This window comes from Haliaeetus leucocephalus, unplaced genomic scaffold, assembly GCF_000737465.1.
Source record: "Haliaeetus leucocephalus isolate CR32 unplaced genomic scaffold, Haliaeetus_leucocephalus-4.0 Scaffold439, whole genome shotgun sequence".
In the NCBI taxonomy this organism is placed as follows: domain Eukaryota; kingdom Metazoa; phylum Chordata; class Aves; order Accipitriformes; family Accipitridae; genus Haliaeetus; species Haliaeetus leucocephalus.
In genome coordinates, this window is record NW_010972875.1 from 1,971,241 (window position 1) to 1,988,855 (window position 17,615).

At 36.5% G+C, this 17,615-nt stretch overlaps 1 protein-coding gene across 1 annotated transcript in view; it reads right to left on the bottom strand.

Annotated features, from left to right (window-relative positions):
- The window catches only part of ARAP2 (ArfGAP with RhoGAP domain, ankyrin repeat and PH domain 2), a 124,796-nt gene that overhangs the window by 67,566 nt on the left and 39,615 nt on the right, over positions 1 to 17,615 (bottom strand). Inside the window, exons 9-11 of the mRNA XM_010574428.1 lie at positions 2,630 to 2,745; positions 1,251 to 1,450; positions 386 to 471 (exon numbers count right to left, since the gene is read on the bottom strand). Of these exons, the coding sequence (XP_010572730.1) occupies positions 386 to 471; positions 1,251 to 1,450; positions 2,630 to 2,745 (402 nt within the window). The remainder of the gene's footprint in view (positions 1 to 385; positions 472 to 1,250; positions 1,451 to 2,629; positions 2,746 to 17,615) is intronic.

Below are 17,615 nucleotides of genomic sequence, written 5' to 3' on the forward strand. Positions count from 1 at the left end.
AAGAAAATACTGATGACTCAATCCTCTCAATCAGCATCACTTTTTAACACCTCAAGCAACTACACTGTAGTGAGAAGTTTCCTTTCTTTTTTTCCTTCCCAATATTGCCCATCATGATTGCTCTCCAAAAGCTTTTAATTTCTTTTCCTCCCAAAAAACTAGATGCTTAGAGAAATACTAAAAGAAATTGTACAGAAGGTTATCAAAATGAATATTTTGAATAACACAGAGGTACATTATTCCTGGAAACATCAAGTTTACTATAACAGCAGCATGTTATTTAGCTGCTATATATTCAGTTTTCTTGTGACTAAAGCAATAACTAACTCCTAGTGATACAGCAGTTTTCAAGATGGAACAAAGACTTAAGAGTATCACAACATACCTCAATAAGTTCATTGCTCCAAATGCTAGCATCCATTTTTAGACTCCGGACCTTCGAATCTCTTGGTCCTAAAGATCTGTGCTGCCCTGAAATTCCAAGAGTATTTTTACTGAACTAAAGCACTTAAACTTGGTTTCTCTTCTGCTGAGGTAACAAAAAAAATTAATGAAGACAGATTTATTCTAATTGCTGTTTTTTAAAAAGGCTGGGTTTGAAATTTGAATATAAAATAAAAGCAGCAAAACACCCCCAAATTAAAAAAACAAAAACAAACCACAACACAACAAACAAGTGGATTACATTTGATAGTAATAAATAAGCAAAGTAGGCTGTCTGATATAAAATACTTTTGGGAGGGGTTGTTTTGAAAGAAAGCCTAGACTTATAAACTACTTCCCTGAATCTACTACTTAAGCACATATTTAAATATAAAACATGATAGAACTAGATTTCTAGTAGTATCTGAAAAAGATATCCCTATTAGCAGTAAAATATGCCCTGATATAATAGAATTAATACCCCAAAATTAAACACTGAAAATTGTTATCCTTTGGCATCCAGCCTTGCAGAAGCCAGCCATTTTCCACAAAGTGCTAGTGTGTCTTAATTTCCACTAATTGTGAAGGATTATTCATCTGAGGGAAACCGATCACCTTACAGATCTGTCATTTATGCATGGAAGTGCTTTAGAATAAAATGACCTTGGTGTATTATTTAAAAAAAAAAAAAGTTATGTTCACTTTTTGTTTGTCAAAACTTTCACAAGGATGGCACTGTAAAAGTGAAAAAAGCCAATTCAAGGACATACACATATGCAAATATGACATTTTGCAGAACCCACATAGCCTGTCATTAATTACTCTACCTGCGCACTTCTTACAAATGACAACACAGAGATTGATGGATGCCCAGTCAGGACTGGGAGCTTTACAGTCAGCACAGCTCCTGTTGGACTCATTGAACCAAATCTTCTCAGCTACTTCATAATCAGACAGAGTTTCTGCTATCGATTGCTGCAGTGCTTCAATCCAGTCCTGTTTCTCTCTTTCCGACTCTGCTGTAAAGCTGAAACAATTGACTTTTCTGTGTTATTGATCTTTATTTTAAAGCCCAATTAAACATAGTCTGTAGTCTCTCTTATTTATTACATTTACACTCAAAATCATGGTCAAAAAAATCTTCCCCTACATAGATATAAACACTGAGATGAAATGTGTTATTTTTTGGTTTTAGTCAATGAAAACTCCCTGTATTTTTGTGTTCAGGTTTCAACAAAACCACTACTAGCATGAGCTACACAGCTTTGGTAATGTTCAAGTTACGTTCCCGAGTTACTTTCAATCTTTTTGTGTTACCACGTACCAAACTTAAAGCCTGAACTTTAACAAAAGCATAGAATGACCAAAGGAAACAGGGAGACTTACTGATGAGTAAAAATGGTCTTGCTAACTACAACATCCAAAAAAATGCTTTTCGTTTGAATTGATCTTTTTGAAAAATATAAACAACAATAAGCAAGCACCAAAATGGTGATAGCTTAGAGAAAGTCAAAGAACTAGCTATCTACCAACTAGCCACAGATTCAAATCACTGTTCAAGACTAATTTACCTGCTACTCTAGTCTACTGAGAATGAAAGAAGAATCTTCGCTAACATTTAGAAAGCCCAGGAGAACAAAGTGATTTCTTCTTCTCCTGCATTACTGAGATTTCATTTAAGAAACACTACAACACCTAACAAAAGGCTTTTATTAGCATATGCTTTTATTTTCTTAAAAATCATTACAAGTCACAGCATCAGCCAAAGTGAAACTTTCTACTGATTTCAATAAAGGATTTCTACAAGGGATGGCATAAGTGATTCTTTTCTTTTTGAATAAAATGCTTAATATTAAATGGATGCAGCATTATTTCACTATTGCGGTTTATTATTCTTTTAAGATGGAGTCAAGTTGTTAAAATGACCTTTTTTTTCTTCTGCCCTTGCACAGAATGAACAAAGGCAGCTACATAAAAATACAAATCTGTGGGCACAGATGTCTAGTCAGGCAGGTAACAGATGAAGCACACAGCTAAACAAAAGAAAGAAAATCCTTCTGTTTTTTTTTTTTTAAATGCTGAGCATTCTTAATAAAAACATTACCTTTTCATCCAAACTAGGTAAGTCACTGTAGTACGAAGCAAGTATTTCTTTAGTGCATTAGTTATTTGCATATTTTGTAATATATAATATTCAAGTTCTCACCTAAAGCTTTTGTAAGGAGTAATTATTTCAAAAGATTGCTTTGCAGTCCGATCCACTTGTTTTACATTTGCCACGTTCATAGGGATTATAGTGATACCAAATCCTGTCTTAAAATCCTAGGGAAAAGACAATAAGAGTTCAGGGTTTTGTCATTCAAGAATCAAAAACGTATAGAACAATTAAATCAGAATGGTCCAAAAATCCAAGGTCAGCAATACACATTTTGGCCACAACATGCAAGGTCCTTCTAATTCATTAACAGATAAATAAACCTATACCAAATTTTGTCCAAACACTATGCTTCTAATTGCTAGAATAACCTTACTTGATTGTTAGTGGGAGAAAAAATGCACACTGTAACCATTAATAAAGGAAAAAAAAAAAAAAGGTTAAATTAACAGATTGCATTAAAATGTGGATCCAAAACTATGGAAGTATCTAGCTTAGATCGTGCTTTAGTGACTAAATAAGTTTTATAAATCTAAATCCTTCTTGTTGACAGCACTTTAGTCTGCTTTTAAAACAGACTGTTTTAACAAAATAAAATATATTAGGTATGAAATTCTTTCTTAAACCTTTGGTTGCTCATCCTTCTGATGTATTACATGAACTAAATATGTCAAACGTCCTTGAAAAAAAGTACTATACAGCAGCTAAAATAGACAAAGGGTTATCTGTGGCTCAATTATTAGAAATGCTAAGCATTTTTGCCTTAAACCAAGAGAAATGATCTTTTTTTTCCCCTGCATGTAATAACATACTTAAAATAAAAATCAATCTTACATTAACACAGCTGGGAGATAAAATGTTCAGTGAGCTCTTGTGAGGCTCTCTCAAATGCATGCATTTTGGAAACACTGATAGGCACATATGTTATTTCTGATCTATTCGGAACACCATCAGTATCTCCTCCAACTGATTTAGATGTTCATCTAATGGTAGTCACTTCCACAAGTTTAATTTCTGGTAATATTAGCTTACTTCTTAGAAACAGTAACTGCATCAGAAACAAAACCAAACTGCATCACCCAAGCAAAAAGCCAAATCCACATACCTCACCATCTGCAAGATGTTCACTAAGTTACCTCTCACATAACAGGTGGTTGGGTATGGGCTGATAAATGTATGAGCCCTGGAGGGGAAAAGCTTCAGAGTTACCTGCCCGAGCAGAGGGGATTGTTTTTCTAGTAAATACATATTTAAACCTGCATCACTAACAAGTTTCTCTTTGTAAGATTTTCAAATTTTGTGACCAATAAAGCTCATATGGAGAAGATATGTCTGTATGGAGTTTGCGTGGCAAGGTTTTGGTAGCAGGGGGGCTACAGGGGTGGCTTCTGTGAGAAGCTGCTGGAAGCTTTCCCTGTGTCCGACAGAGCCGATGCCAGCCGGCTCCAAGACGGACCCACCGCTGGCCAAGGCCAAGCCCATCAGCGATAGTGGTAGCAGCCCTGGGAGGGGAAAAGTTACTGCGCAACAGCAATTGCAGCTGGAAAGAGGAGTGAGAATATGTGGGAGAAACAACCCTGCAGACACCAAGGTCAGTGAAGAAGGAGGGGGAGGAGGTGCTCCAGGCGCTGGAGCAGAGATTCCCCTGCAGCCCGTGGTGAAGACCATGGCAAGGCAGGCTGTCCCCCTGCAGCCCATGTAGGTCCACAGGGGAGCAGATATCCACCTGCAGCCCAGGGAGGACCCCAGAGCGGGTGGATGCCCCCAAAGGAGGCTGTGACCCCATGGGAAGCCCACGCTAGCGCAGGCTCCTGGCAGGACCTGTGGACCCATGGAGAAAGGAGCCCACGCTGGAGCAGGTTTTCTGGCAGGACTTGTGACCCCGCAGGGGACCCACGCTGGAGCAGTCTGTGCCTGAAGGACTGCAGCCCAGGAAGGGACCCATGCTGGAGCAGTTTGTGAAGGACTGTCTCCCATGGGAGGGACCCCATGCTGCAGCAGGGGAAAAGTGTGAGGAGTCCTGCCCCAGAGGAGGAAGGAGCAGCAGAGACAACGTGTGACAAACTGACCCCAACCCCCATTCCCTGCCCCCCTGCACCGCTGGTGGGGGAGGAGGGACAGAAAACCAGGAAGGAGGGAGGGGTGGGCAGAAGGTGTTTTAAGATTTGGTTTTATTTTCTCAATACCCTACACTGATTTGATTGGTAATAAATTAAACTAATTTCCCATGAAGGTACTTGCCAAGTGATCTCCCTGTCCTTATCTCAACCCATGAGCCTTTTGTTGTATTTCCTCTCCCCTGTCCAGCTGAGGAGGGGAGTGATAGAACAGCTTTGATGGGCACCTGGTGTCCAGCCAGGGTCGACCCACCACAACTGCACAAAACTCTTTTCGCTTCATTCCCCTATTTCAGGTATGAGCAAATAAAAATATTATTTTAGCCATGACCGATAAGGCTAAATCTGACACAAAACACACATATGAGTCTACGCACAAGTGGAAGTACTAATTTTATCACATGAAGTGCTGGAGAGAATTATGCCCTGAAAGGCATTATAATGTCCATTTTAAGATAAGATTTTTAAAATGCCATAATTTCCATTAATTAAACATAGTGTGGGATAAGTCAGCTAATATTTCCCTGCCAGACTTCTCATTAAGAATTTTTTTTTTTTTTTACCTTCCATTACCTTTGACAGTAATAGTGTGGAACCCAGGTGTGGATTTCAGCACAAACCTTTATAAAAAGTAGTAACTTTTCAACAAGTACCCTGGCTTAGCCATTCCTCATATAGTATATTTTTTTAATATTTCTACCTTTCTTCTACCCTCATATCCTGTAACATAGACATTTTTATTCTCTCCCCTCATCTTCAGACCCACTGACACATCTGCCTTAGAAGACAGCAGAGAGTTCTGTGAAGCCTACACAGTCCCTAATTCATCCTCAAAGATCAGTTCTATGGGAAAGGAGTGGGCAGAATAATCTTTTTGAGTATTAACTTGACAGCATGCTCTGTAACAGTGAAGCATTCTTAAAGTCAGACATCACCAGTGAGAAAAACAGAAGCGTGAAATACACAGTAAAAAAAAAAGAATGAGGATAGAAAAATACTAAATTTTTATTTCTATTAGCAGCAGTGTCTTAAATCAAATGGGCAAAATGAAAAAAAAAAAAACAAAACCACAACCCAAACCTTTACCCTTCTAGAATTAAATGGTTTACACTTTTGAGATGTAAACTGGATGCAGGTTTCAATTAATTGGCCTTAAGAAGTCCTGATTTTTAAAGGACAGGTAACAAGACTATACTTGCACCTGAACAACAGTGCAATGCATTCTTTGTTTATTAAATAACAGCTAAATGACTGCAAGAAGCCATGGTTAATAACAGTTCAATATACTCTTAGGTCCAGATTAGTTTACTTAAGGTAAATGATAAGTAATGAAGACAACTGAAATAATAACTACCATATTGACCCAGATGAAAAGTTCACCTGGTGCAATAGCTTCCCTTTAAGCACTCACTAGAGGCAACTGTCATAAAAAGAATGTAAATAAGAAAAGGTACATTGTCATCTTCCCAAATAAGCTTCCAGCAATCTAAGGACTTCCAGCTCATAAAGTCCCTAAACCAACAGTTGCAGCAAAGCCATCATACTTACTAGCCATAGATGCCACATCCGCAAGGAATTTAAACAAATTCATGCTTTGAGGCCTCCGCAGCAACCTACTTCATAGATTTCCCAAATACTAATTGCACAAAAAAGTAGTTCCTTTTGTGCACGTATGTTAGGGTTTTTCTGCCTGATAACCGAGAATTTCATTAAATGACATTAGAGAAAATGAACGGTAACTGAACTTTATTCATCTACCTATTTCATACTGTTACTTCTTGAAAATCTCTATGCTATATTCCCTTCAGCCTCTTCTTTTTTATGCCTTCAAGCAGCTAGCTGCACCCACTTTCCTTGGAACAAAAAGGGAGCAGGCTGCATGGAAGCACCCTGCAGGCCAGGATTGCACACATTTATGTCTGTGAGAACAGACACCAAACTTTGTCGTACTGAACTTAACAATGCACAATTAAGAAAGCGCTCTAGAAATGAAATGCATTAATTTGAAAGTCTTTACCTTTAGCTGGAGCATCAACCCTCCAAAATTTGCACACATATGCAGTGTATGAACAGTCCCACTGACGAGAGAATAACTATTATGTTTTAAATTCAGCAAGTGCATAAGAACTTACAGTACTGAATCTCAGTGTGAGGAATGTCAGAAAGGTTAAGAAATTAGAAGTGAGGAATATACTTTTCAGGACTGAAGACTGTGGCAAATTAACCAATTTCATTGCTACATTAGAGCAAAGTTATTTCTGTAATGATCCTAACAAACTCTTTACAGTAACTGTACAACACTTGGAATAAACCAGGCTTTGTGAGCGACAGGTACACTGGAATCTAATTTTCAAGGTTCAGAATTATATGCTTTCAGGAGTGCAGTCTTGTTCTCTCCTTCAGAAACAGAAGTGGGAATTGGTACAGGGAAGAAAGAAATTCTCCACTTTGAAAGATAAATTCATTCACTTTGAGTGCACAAGAGGACAATAGGGCCATTCAAGCACTATACAAAAATGTACTGACTGCAAGACCAAGCAATATCTTTTCAGAATAAGAATTGTCTTGCTTCTACAGACTGAAAGCTCATTGTTTCAGATAGATTAAACTGTGTTAGACTTTCTGACAAATGAAGAAAAGTATAAGAAGATTAAAAAATGCACAAAGCTGAGCGTTGTTCGTTTTTTGTAAATATACATGTCTTAAATGTCTATATTTTTACTACCTTCACAAACTTGAAGAAAGGCTGAAAAACAGGTTGAACATAAGAGCTTTTAAAAAAAATTTCTTTACAGATATAATAATAGAACAAAAGTATTCACTAAACAGCACAGTTAACTGAAGGCTAAAAATACTAATGGGGAAAGTAGTTAACTATGAGATGACTATTTGCTTTCTGATAAGCTGTTCTTCCTTCCTGAAGGAGGAATGATAATAATGTCCGAGTCCTGCTGTCACTATCACCCCTGTCTGAAAAAGACATAACCTATGAAAACCTGTTATCTGTATAGAAACTGTGAAATTATATAACAACTTTTTTTTTAAAAACATACCTTTAACATGAATCTATAAACTGTGTATAAGTGTACAAAATTGCTTTCTCTATTATGTATTATCTTTCCATAGGCAAAAGCTACCCTGAGACAGGCTGTACTAACCTTTCTTTGATTCTATTCTGGATGAAATTAAAGGAGCTTCAAAATTAGTCTTGTACCTTTTCTAATATATCACCACTATTTTACAGACACAGAAATAAAAACCAAGGTTAAGGAAAACTTAAGTACATGTATGAATAAAATCATGCAGCTACATCTAAACACATCTAATTTCAGAATTGCTGAACACATAACTTCTGGTATGTTGACTTAAAAAGAAAGGCCTAGGCATCTTTCTCTCTGGAATTCTTAAACAAATCTGTAATGAGGGGCTGAATCTTGTGGCTTTTGGTTAATGAACAGACCTTCTCTACAAAATTACTCTTCTTCTCCCCGTAAAGTATAATACTTTTTCTTTCTTTTTTTTTATTTTTTCCCTTCCACTCAGTTTTACACTAGCAACACTTGGGCTGGCATTCTTTTTGGTTTAGTCAAACCAAAGTTCATCTGAACACAGGAGTTCTAGAGCTGCTGCTTGTGTTCCTCAACTTTTACCGTTTTAGCAGTTACAATCATGTCTTTTGATGTGCTGTCTGTTATGAATCTAACATTATTTCCACAATACATAAAGTTGATTTAAAAAAAATAATGTTGTCTCAGGAAAACATCTCAGAAAAACCCAACCCCAATCATAAGTTTGCCCTTACCCCGCACATAATTCTTGGAAATAAATAAATAAATAAATTCCAAGTTTTATTTTAAAGGGTAAGTAACTCTTATTATATGCACATTAGAAATATCAGTCCATATTTTTATCTCAGTTTTTTGCTGGAGGACTAAGGGGATAACAGCAACAGCAGAGAAAAAGGAAAATTGCTGCCATGATTTCATGAGAATATATTTCCACATACACACACACATATACATACTTATGTAAATATACATTTGTAGCATATTTTGAAGTAAAGAAAGTACAAAAGTACAGAATCCTGAAGTACAGAAATAGTACTAGTGTATGATGGGAGCATAGCACTTTCGGAAATTGCTACATCAACTAAGTATTGTCACTTCACATCAGTTTCCTTCCTGTGAATTAAGAGATCATGGTCCCTTTGCTGTTTTTGTGTTTGGCTGTCAGATCTTGAGGTCATGCAGTATCCAAGGGTGTCCACACACATACCTATATAATAAGGCTCCAATAATGGTGAGAGGTACCAGATAATACAAGAAGAATATACTACATATAAACATATATATACACACACGTATGTATATGTATGTGTTTGTATATGCACACGTGCTTTTTTTTTTTTTTAACATCCATCTTTCTTACCATCCTACCACTAATTTACAAAAGGCCCATCCATACTTCTGACACTACTCTTGTCCTACTGCCCATACATGGAAGGTTCTTAACCTTTAATCACAGTATCTCTGATCAGAGTTCCGAATACAACCTTACATGTTTCCTTGAATTTACCTTTGCTATTTGCAAAAGCTCTTTAGGTTTACTTTGGGGAAACTACCACAAAGTTTGTGACAATTAGACTAAGACTTATTACTGAAAGATCTGAGAATTCCCTTAACGATTTAACAAGATTTAGACTTTTCCTTCATTCTAGCCCCATGGCACTTGATTCCCTTCAAACAACCAAATTATTCCAGAAAGATTAAAAGCCAGTAACTAGAATCCTTCAGATAAAGCAACCATAGTTTCTCTCCTCTCCTCCTTAATTGGAGGTATATATTTCAGCCTTTCCAGCTATTAAGGAAGGCTAATTTCTGCAACAGAAAGGTGGGAAAAATTTGTTTCCATGTTAATGAAATACTAAGATATATTTATGTATTAGAGTGACTAGTAATGCAGAAATTGCTTTGATAACATTAATTCTTCTCCACAAGTTTATATTGATTTCCTCTCCTTTTAAACTATACTTAGGCTTAGCCTCCCCAGTTACTTTTCATCAGGCTTTTCAAATCTTTAGAGACTTAAATCCCTCAACACAGCCTAAAATCTTTTAATATAGATTTTAGGTGATAGTTACATATCATGGATTGGAATAAAAACCGCCATGAGTAAAGACATATGTACTCTCTCTTACAGTCTTCCTAATGAGATCTCAAAATGAAACCACAGTGAAGCATACAGTATATAATTACACACAAAAAAATGATGTTAAAAGAACATGAAGTTTGCCAACTCAAGCCCTGATGAGCAAGGAGATGCTAGAATTCAAGTTGTCTACGCATGTTAACTCTGTAGCTTCGTGCTCATCTGTCACGATATGTGAAGTAGTCGCATCATCAATTTTAGGTTCTTAGCTAAGCAAAATTCCTGTGTCCCATAACAGAACCACTTGAAAATGATTCAAGCTATTATCGCAAAACATTTTGTAATGACAACCTGACATCCATAATTTTGGAGGTTAAAAAGAAGGAAGAGAGCAAAAGGTGAGAAGGGCCACTTAGATTAGCTCTAGTCAGTGCCATGCAGCAGGCTTATTTGCAGTGGAGTATATTGTATATGCTACTGGAGCACATCCCGCTCCACATCACTCCACATCATTACATTACAAAGAAATCTAGTACATGTACTTTGAGATGGCTCTATGATGAAAGCCAATACATAAGAAGTGGGGACAACTAAGAGATTTGTTTCAAAAATGCATTCCTGACCAACACTCTAAGGTAGTTACAACCTTAGATGTAACTTATATGAAAAGTTACAAATCTCTCTATTCACTTACTACAGAAGTAATTCAGAATCCTCACTTTAGCAGCTATGTGTGTGTATTTTGCAGTATCAATACAATTTTAAATCACTCGATTATGCACCATCAGGCCCATGCCTTGCTTGTTGTATGGGATGGATCTAGGACACATGAAGATGAAAGCCACCTTCCTATATAGGCTGAAAAATACAAAAAAAAAAAAAGGAGGATCACATAATTAAAGTGACTAAATACTATCCCGGAGAGTTAGCTCTTATCTTTGGCTTTGCCAATTCTACTCAGTGTAAATCAAAAGCCTTAGCATACAGTCATTTCACTGTACATTTTTCATTTCCTAGTACCTGACTTTATGCTCTAGGGCTTGATTTGCAGAACTGCTGAGCAACTCGAACTTCAGCCGACACTTATGAAAGCAGTATTTTGAGCAGGTATAGTTTGACAGAAAACTATTCCTTTCCAACCCACCATAAAAGACATAGAAAACTGAGAATGCAAAATATATGGATATTTGAATCATTCATACTGTTTCGCAGACCTGGGTGGTCATATGGAAGAGACGATCACGTTCCTTTACCTAACAGGAACTGATAAAAAAAAATAAATTAATCATTGTTCCTCAAAAAGCCAAACACAGCAATTACTGATCATTTCCTCGCAGGACATTCCTTTACTGGTGAAGGATTTTCTGTAAGGCACTCTTCAACAGTGTGCAATAAAAAAGGCACAGGTTACTCCATGAAAAGAAATTAAAATTATCAAACAGCTACCAAGTGAACAATGCACTGAATGAGGTAGCGATCCTGTGGAAGAAAATAGCATACTGTAGTATACTGCACAATATTAAGTTGTATGGATTTAATTAGATGAAATTAAGGTTTTAGAAATACACCCAGTTTTCCCACGTTTAGAGCGGGTGCACAAACCTGTAATCATGGTAATGTTATTTCAGACAGATCTTCTTCGAATTTTCACAGGTTTTTAGCTAAGTTCTCCCCAAAAATGAAGCTTACATAATGACAGGAGCATCTGTCTCCCTACCTAACCCTAAGTAAGTTTTTACTCTAGATAGATGCTTGGCTTCCATCAAATTCCACATGATAGCAGCCACTGAATACCTCGGGTCTTAGCAAGATTTAAGGAGTGTTAAGTCAGAGCAGAGGACATGGACTCAAGTTTCCCTACTCCCATCCTTTCCCAGAAGGAAAGGCTTTAGTATATGGTCACAGTGAATTAAGACAAGATGATACAATCTGGAGAGTGATATTCAAAGACAACTGCTACAAACAAATACATACATAAATTAAAAGCTTCAATTTCTTAGTCCTCAAAAACAAAGCAAGAAGATGACAACAGAGAGGAGAGGGAATGTTACAGTTCCAAATATTCACAAGTTTCTCACTTGTGCAGAAACATGCTGAAAGGACGGGGGGAAAAAAAAATTAAAAAAAAAAAATATCCATGATGCAACCACACCTTGCCATTACAAATAATTTGTATGCTATGCCATTTAGTGATGGTCCAATAACCTTTTCGTTATTTCTGAAACAATTTGTGTGAGCTGTTGCATCAAGGTAAGGAACTGAATTCTACATGAAGTTGTACATTTAACACAAAGCAATTTAAAGCTACTACTGGAAAGTAGAGTTCGTGACCTAAAGATACCATAGCCATTTGCATTTTGCTGCTTTAGAAAAACACTGAAAGGACTGAATTCTTCAACTGTTCTACAATTCAGAGTTCAGCTGAGGTACAGAAGTGTGATTCAGACCATACTCCATTCTGCATGCACATGCTTTCTTTTTCTTGTCACTCAACATACTAGGAAAGCAACAGTCTCACATCTGAGGCACACAAGACAGAACCAAGCACCAAAAGCAAGCTGGTAGCACTACATACAAAACCTGCCTTGCTATCTTCCCAAATGCCCTGACAGATATCAAGCAAGAGAGACAAAACTGCTCTCTTGTTGCCAACCCCACCCCTCCACTTGAAAGACAAGTGCAGACAAAGCTCCAAATTGAACAATTACGGTAACTCCCTTCCAGCAGGGCTCCTCTGCAGCATGGAGCTCATTCAGAAATCAGCATCTTACTAGCTAGAGAGGCTGAAGCAACTGCAGCCTGCCTGGTCTATGATCTTTACTTTTGCTGCTTCATGAAACATCATGAGATGACATAAAGATAGTGCAGCTAAATAAACAAATAAATAAAATTCAGAGCCTGTCATGAGCAAGTACAGCTTATATTCAAGGCTTTCACCTCTATTCTTATTCCAACAGCTATTCATAACATTGCCTCATATTAAAAGAGACAATCGTGTTCCTTAAGATACACAACTCATAACACATAGAAATTCATTCCATTTCAGAGTTCATTTCTTGCTACTCGTTTCGCACATTTTTCATCCCAAAGGGATGCCAGTTTAACATATGTGAAACCTGTTATTACCTGGAAATTCCTCAATTTTCCTCACTTTTATTGTTTGACCCCTTCCACCTGCCTAAGATTTTTTTTGTTTTTCATTTAGCTTAAATAGGTATCCCTGTAGCCACCATCTCAAACTCACACATAGCTTTCAACACTTCCCCTGTGATGAGCATCCACAGCACCTCTTGTTGATACAAGGACATTTTTAAACATAGCTATTACTATTAAAATCTTAAGTAGCCATCTGGACTCTTCTTTGAAAGTGCTTCACAACTGGAAATCTTCTTGGAAGATTCATCAAGACTGTTCTCTGGAGACCAGAAGGATCTGTGTATTTTAAAAGTACCACATACAGTTATGGTTTTCTGAATTCACATCTTTATAATTTTCTTGTTGTAGCTTTACACACACAGCAAAAATCTTCTTATATATTCATAGTCCAGCCAAACTGCTAACAAAGTGTTTGAACTCCTAGAGGAAGGACAGATTGTGAACGTTTTTGTGATATTTTAAAATCCAGAACAATGGTCATGCAAAATTGATGAACCTCTTTATAGACCTTTTTGTACAGTTGTCACTGGACAATAGAGAAAACTGGTATGATACCCCCATCGGCAAAGATCCCCTAATGAACCAAGAAAATCTCCAAATAATGGAGTTCCTCCTTTCCTCCAAATTTACCTGTGGAGATAAACAAGTATGACATTAACCACTAAAAAGCATCAGTGACCAAGCACAATGCTTTTACTTATTGACTGCAAACAGCAGGGTGCTAAGACAATTAGTCCTCACTGCATATATAAAAAATTATTTTATTTACTACCTCCTACTTTAGTAAGATAAAGTATGATATCATATTTCACAAGTAAAAATATTTCATAATTTCTCCTTCAATAAGCATTAGCAAAAGTAACACTTCCTGATGGAGAAAGTTTTCCAAAGCTTTTTTCACTCGTGAATCTAATCTCCAAGTAATCTGCAAAATTCAAAATATTTACAAAGGACAATTAAATAAAAAACAAAAAGAAAAAAAGAAAATAAAAGAAAATGTTTCAACACTTTTTAAAGTGCCATCCAAATAGGATTAACTATGATGGACGTTTTCACATCTTAAAAAGAAAGTATCTGTGGCTTCCCAAATACGCTGTATTCCAAACATACCCCATTTTATCATAACTGGATCACTATGGGATTTTCCTACTGATGTTAATAAAACTAACAGTTCAGATTTCTGATCCTATCAAACCAAATGGCCCTTCTGAGATGATGCAAATTGCAACAAAACACACAGAAAAACCTTATTAGGAGTATTTTAATGAAATACAGAGAGCTCTGCATTGACCTAACAGTACTCTTTCCAGCTAGGGAGATATTAGACACCTGCCGCTCACAGAGCTGTGAAAAGAAAAGTTTCACTTTAACAAGTGACATTATGATCTTCAATTTAAGAGGAAAAAAATAAGCTAAGGGAAGTACAGACCCACAGAAAAGTTTTTGGACAGATAGTATAAATTCTCACCTGTTTGAGAAATATTCACCCTAGCAGAAAGGAGACATTAAACCCCATCAAACTTCAGATTTGCTTAAAATTTGAAATTTGGAAACTTTTGCAATATCTGAACCAAAATAACAAAATAAATTTTCTTCTTATGAAAGACAAACACATAGTTAGTAGAAGAATTGTACTTTGAGCGTATGCATGCTTGCCCAATAATTTTGAAGAATGTGCCTCAGATCCCATGGAGGTACAGACATTTTCTGGAAGCCAGTGTAAGGCAGCAACTCCCCACTAACGCCTAGAATCAAAAACCTAAGGACACCAAACTATGATTTGTGAATTTTTCTGTAATATTTATTTTAAAACAGTGAAGGGACAGCAGCACCAACAGTTTTGCCATACATTCTTCTGTGCCCAGACCAAGAGAGGGCTGATGCCATGACAACAGCAACTCTATACAGTGGCTTTTGATAAGCAGGAATCTTTCCTAACTCAGTCAGTCATTTCAGCATTTTCTCTCCTGGGAAGATATCCTCCTTACATTTAATTCAGCCAAAAATAGAACGCGTTTTTTTGGGGGAAGGGGGTGTGTTTGTTTTTCCTTTTTTTTGCTGTTTTTTTTTTAAGAAAATATTCTTCTGCTGGCTTTGGATTCACAGATACTCATCTGTCTTTATGAGACAAACAAAGATGAAGATAGCTGATGAATGCACAGAAAGTATTTTCGATTTTTTGTAAAGCAAAATCGCTAATGGACACATGCACAGCTACTGCTTAGCAGCTATTCACTTTCATATTTGCCTAGGTTTTTTTTCATTAAGGTAATGATTCCACATAAAGAAAGCACTGTTATTATAAAAGTAAATATGTAAAAGAGTTTCACAAATCAATGCAGTTTACAAACAAGCAATCTACTTTTCACTACTTAAATACTGAAATGGCTAGAGTATTAAATGCTTAATAGAGTTTACTGAACTCCTAGTAAATCCATCGTAAATAAGTTTTATTACGAGTTCATATAAAAGCTGGGTTTAGTGATTTTTTTTATTTTTTTTTTTTTTTTAGTTTTGATTTTACAATGATTAAAGCTAAGAAGGGCAACCATCACAGCTACACAATTTAACCAAAGGCATTCAGAACTCAAATAAAGAATAACTCCATAGAATTCCAGAGAAGCTATTCAAATATTTTTATGACAGTCAAAACTAAAACAAGGGTCCAGGTCTAAAACAGCTGCACTATACTCATGTTTCAGGATCGGGTCTAGAATTAATATAGCCTTACCGAACAAAAATGCCTTTGTCTTAACTAACATAACAGTCTAAATTTTTTATGAATATCAGTTTTCCAAAACTCAAAAATTATGAGCTAGAAGCATGTTATGTAAAGATCAAGTAAATTCAAGCTTGCAATGAAATTATTTTCTGCTAATGAGAAGCAAAGGCTAACATCCAACAGAAAAATATAAAGTGTTTGTAGAAATACAGAGCAACCATACTGTAAAGAAACCAATATGACAAATTAAAAGTTAAAAAACAAAACAAACAGACAAAAAATAATTTAAAAAAACAAACACCACAACATACTCCTTTCGAATAACCTTCATACTCTGTGTTACTAACTAGATAGCTAGTTGGTAGAAGGAACACTAAAAATTACATGATCTTTAACAAATTATCTCCATTTACCATTTCTACATTTATCTCCTGTTTGTTTCACTGAGCTTCCTATTGTCACACAATGAACAATACAGCAAAGTCTTGTAGGACCCAGAATAAACTACAGACACATGGCTCCCTTGTAGCGTAATGATTCCACCTGTCTCCTGCATTCTTTTCACTTAGGTCTCTCATTCCCATCCATCTCCTTACACAAGAAAGAAATAAATCTTGTTTGTCTGAATTTAATGAGAGACTGAAAAAGCAAAACTTGCCAACAGCAATGTTAACTCTGTTTCAGAGCACATTCTTGGGGTGGGGCAACAGGCCTTGATCACTACTTAAATTGCTATTCTAAAACCATTAAGAAACTCTGAGTAATTTAGCAAATAGAAGCTTAACTTTCACATTTTGCAAGTTTACAAATTTGTCTTCTCCATGTTCTATTAGAACAGCTGTCAAAATCATGCAATAATAAAAAACAAAAATTATTCTGAAGCATACACATATTACTATGTTCAGATAAGCTAAGATGCCTTACAAATCAGAGATTAGTAAAGAACAGCACCTACAGTGGCAATTTGTTCATAGAAAGTGACAAAAAAAAGTGAAGTACTGATTTATAGGCTGATCTAACAGCAACATCCTGACCTAGACACCAGCAAACTGAACCCACTTCATGTCATGGTGAAGTACAGCTATGAAAAAGCTGTTCTGGCTCATACCTGAAGGTATGCAGGTGCATCTCATCACACAGAAGTTGCATCAAAATTGTAAATGCTTGGTCAAGATAACACTGTAAAAGAGAATCTCACAAACAGTAAAATAGAACTAGAATTAGAATTATAAAATTGCTCCATTTCAGGATATTCAGAAACCCAGCAGCAGCATTTTGTACCAATTGTGGGTGGGGAGGCTTATAACATGCTACAATGATTTTTGAGAACAGAAAGTCTTCCAAAAAAATCTTTCTGTATTAGCAAGAATGAGCAGCTGCAATCTGCAAACACACTGAAGTTACAGGAAGGTATATTTTCCCAGCATGACCATGCCATTTAAGAAACTAGGACAAGCAAGAATTCAGCAATGAAACAAAATGCTGGACTAAAATGAAAAACTGGCAACTGTGACATTAATGGCAAAGCTCCAGCTGACATTCAGAGAGCTGGAGAATCACCCCAGGTATCCATGTTTAGAACCTACAAGCAACACCTTTCCTTAAACTGCCCTGCATATACTGAAAATGCATCTTTAACTTTTCAATTTAGAAGGACGAGCAGCCTAGAACAAAATCTGCACAGGCATCTTAAGGTTAATTTTAAATTATATCTGCATGCAGTGTAGGAGAATGAAATTTAGGTCTGCAGATGAAAGACCTCCACAATTAGAAGACCTGAACAGCCAGCACCACAGAATCATGCAGAACTGTGATGAGATAACATCTTCTGGGTTTGTACCTACAGTGCACTCTAACCTTTATTTTTTCTTCTCCCTGTAAAATTCCAGTACAG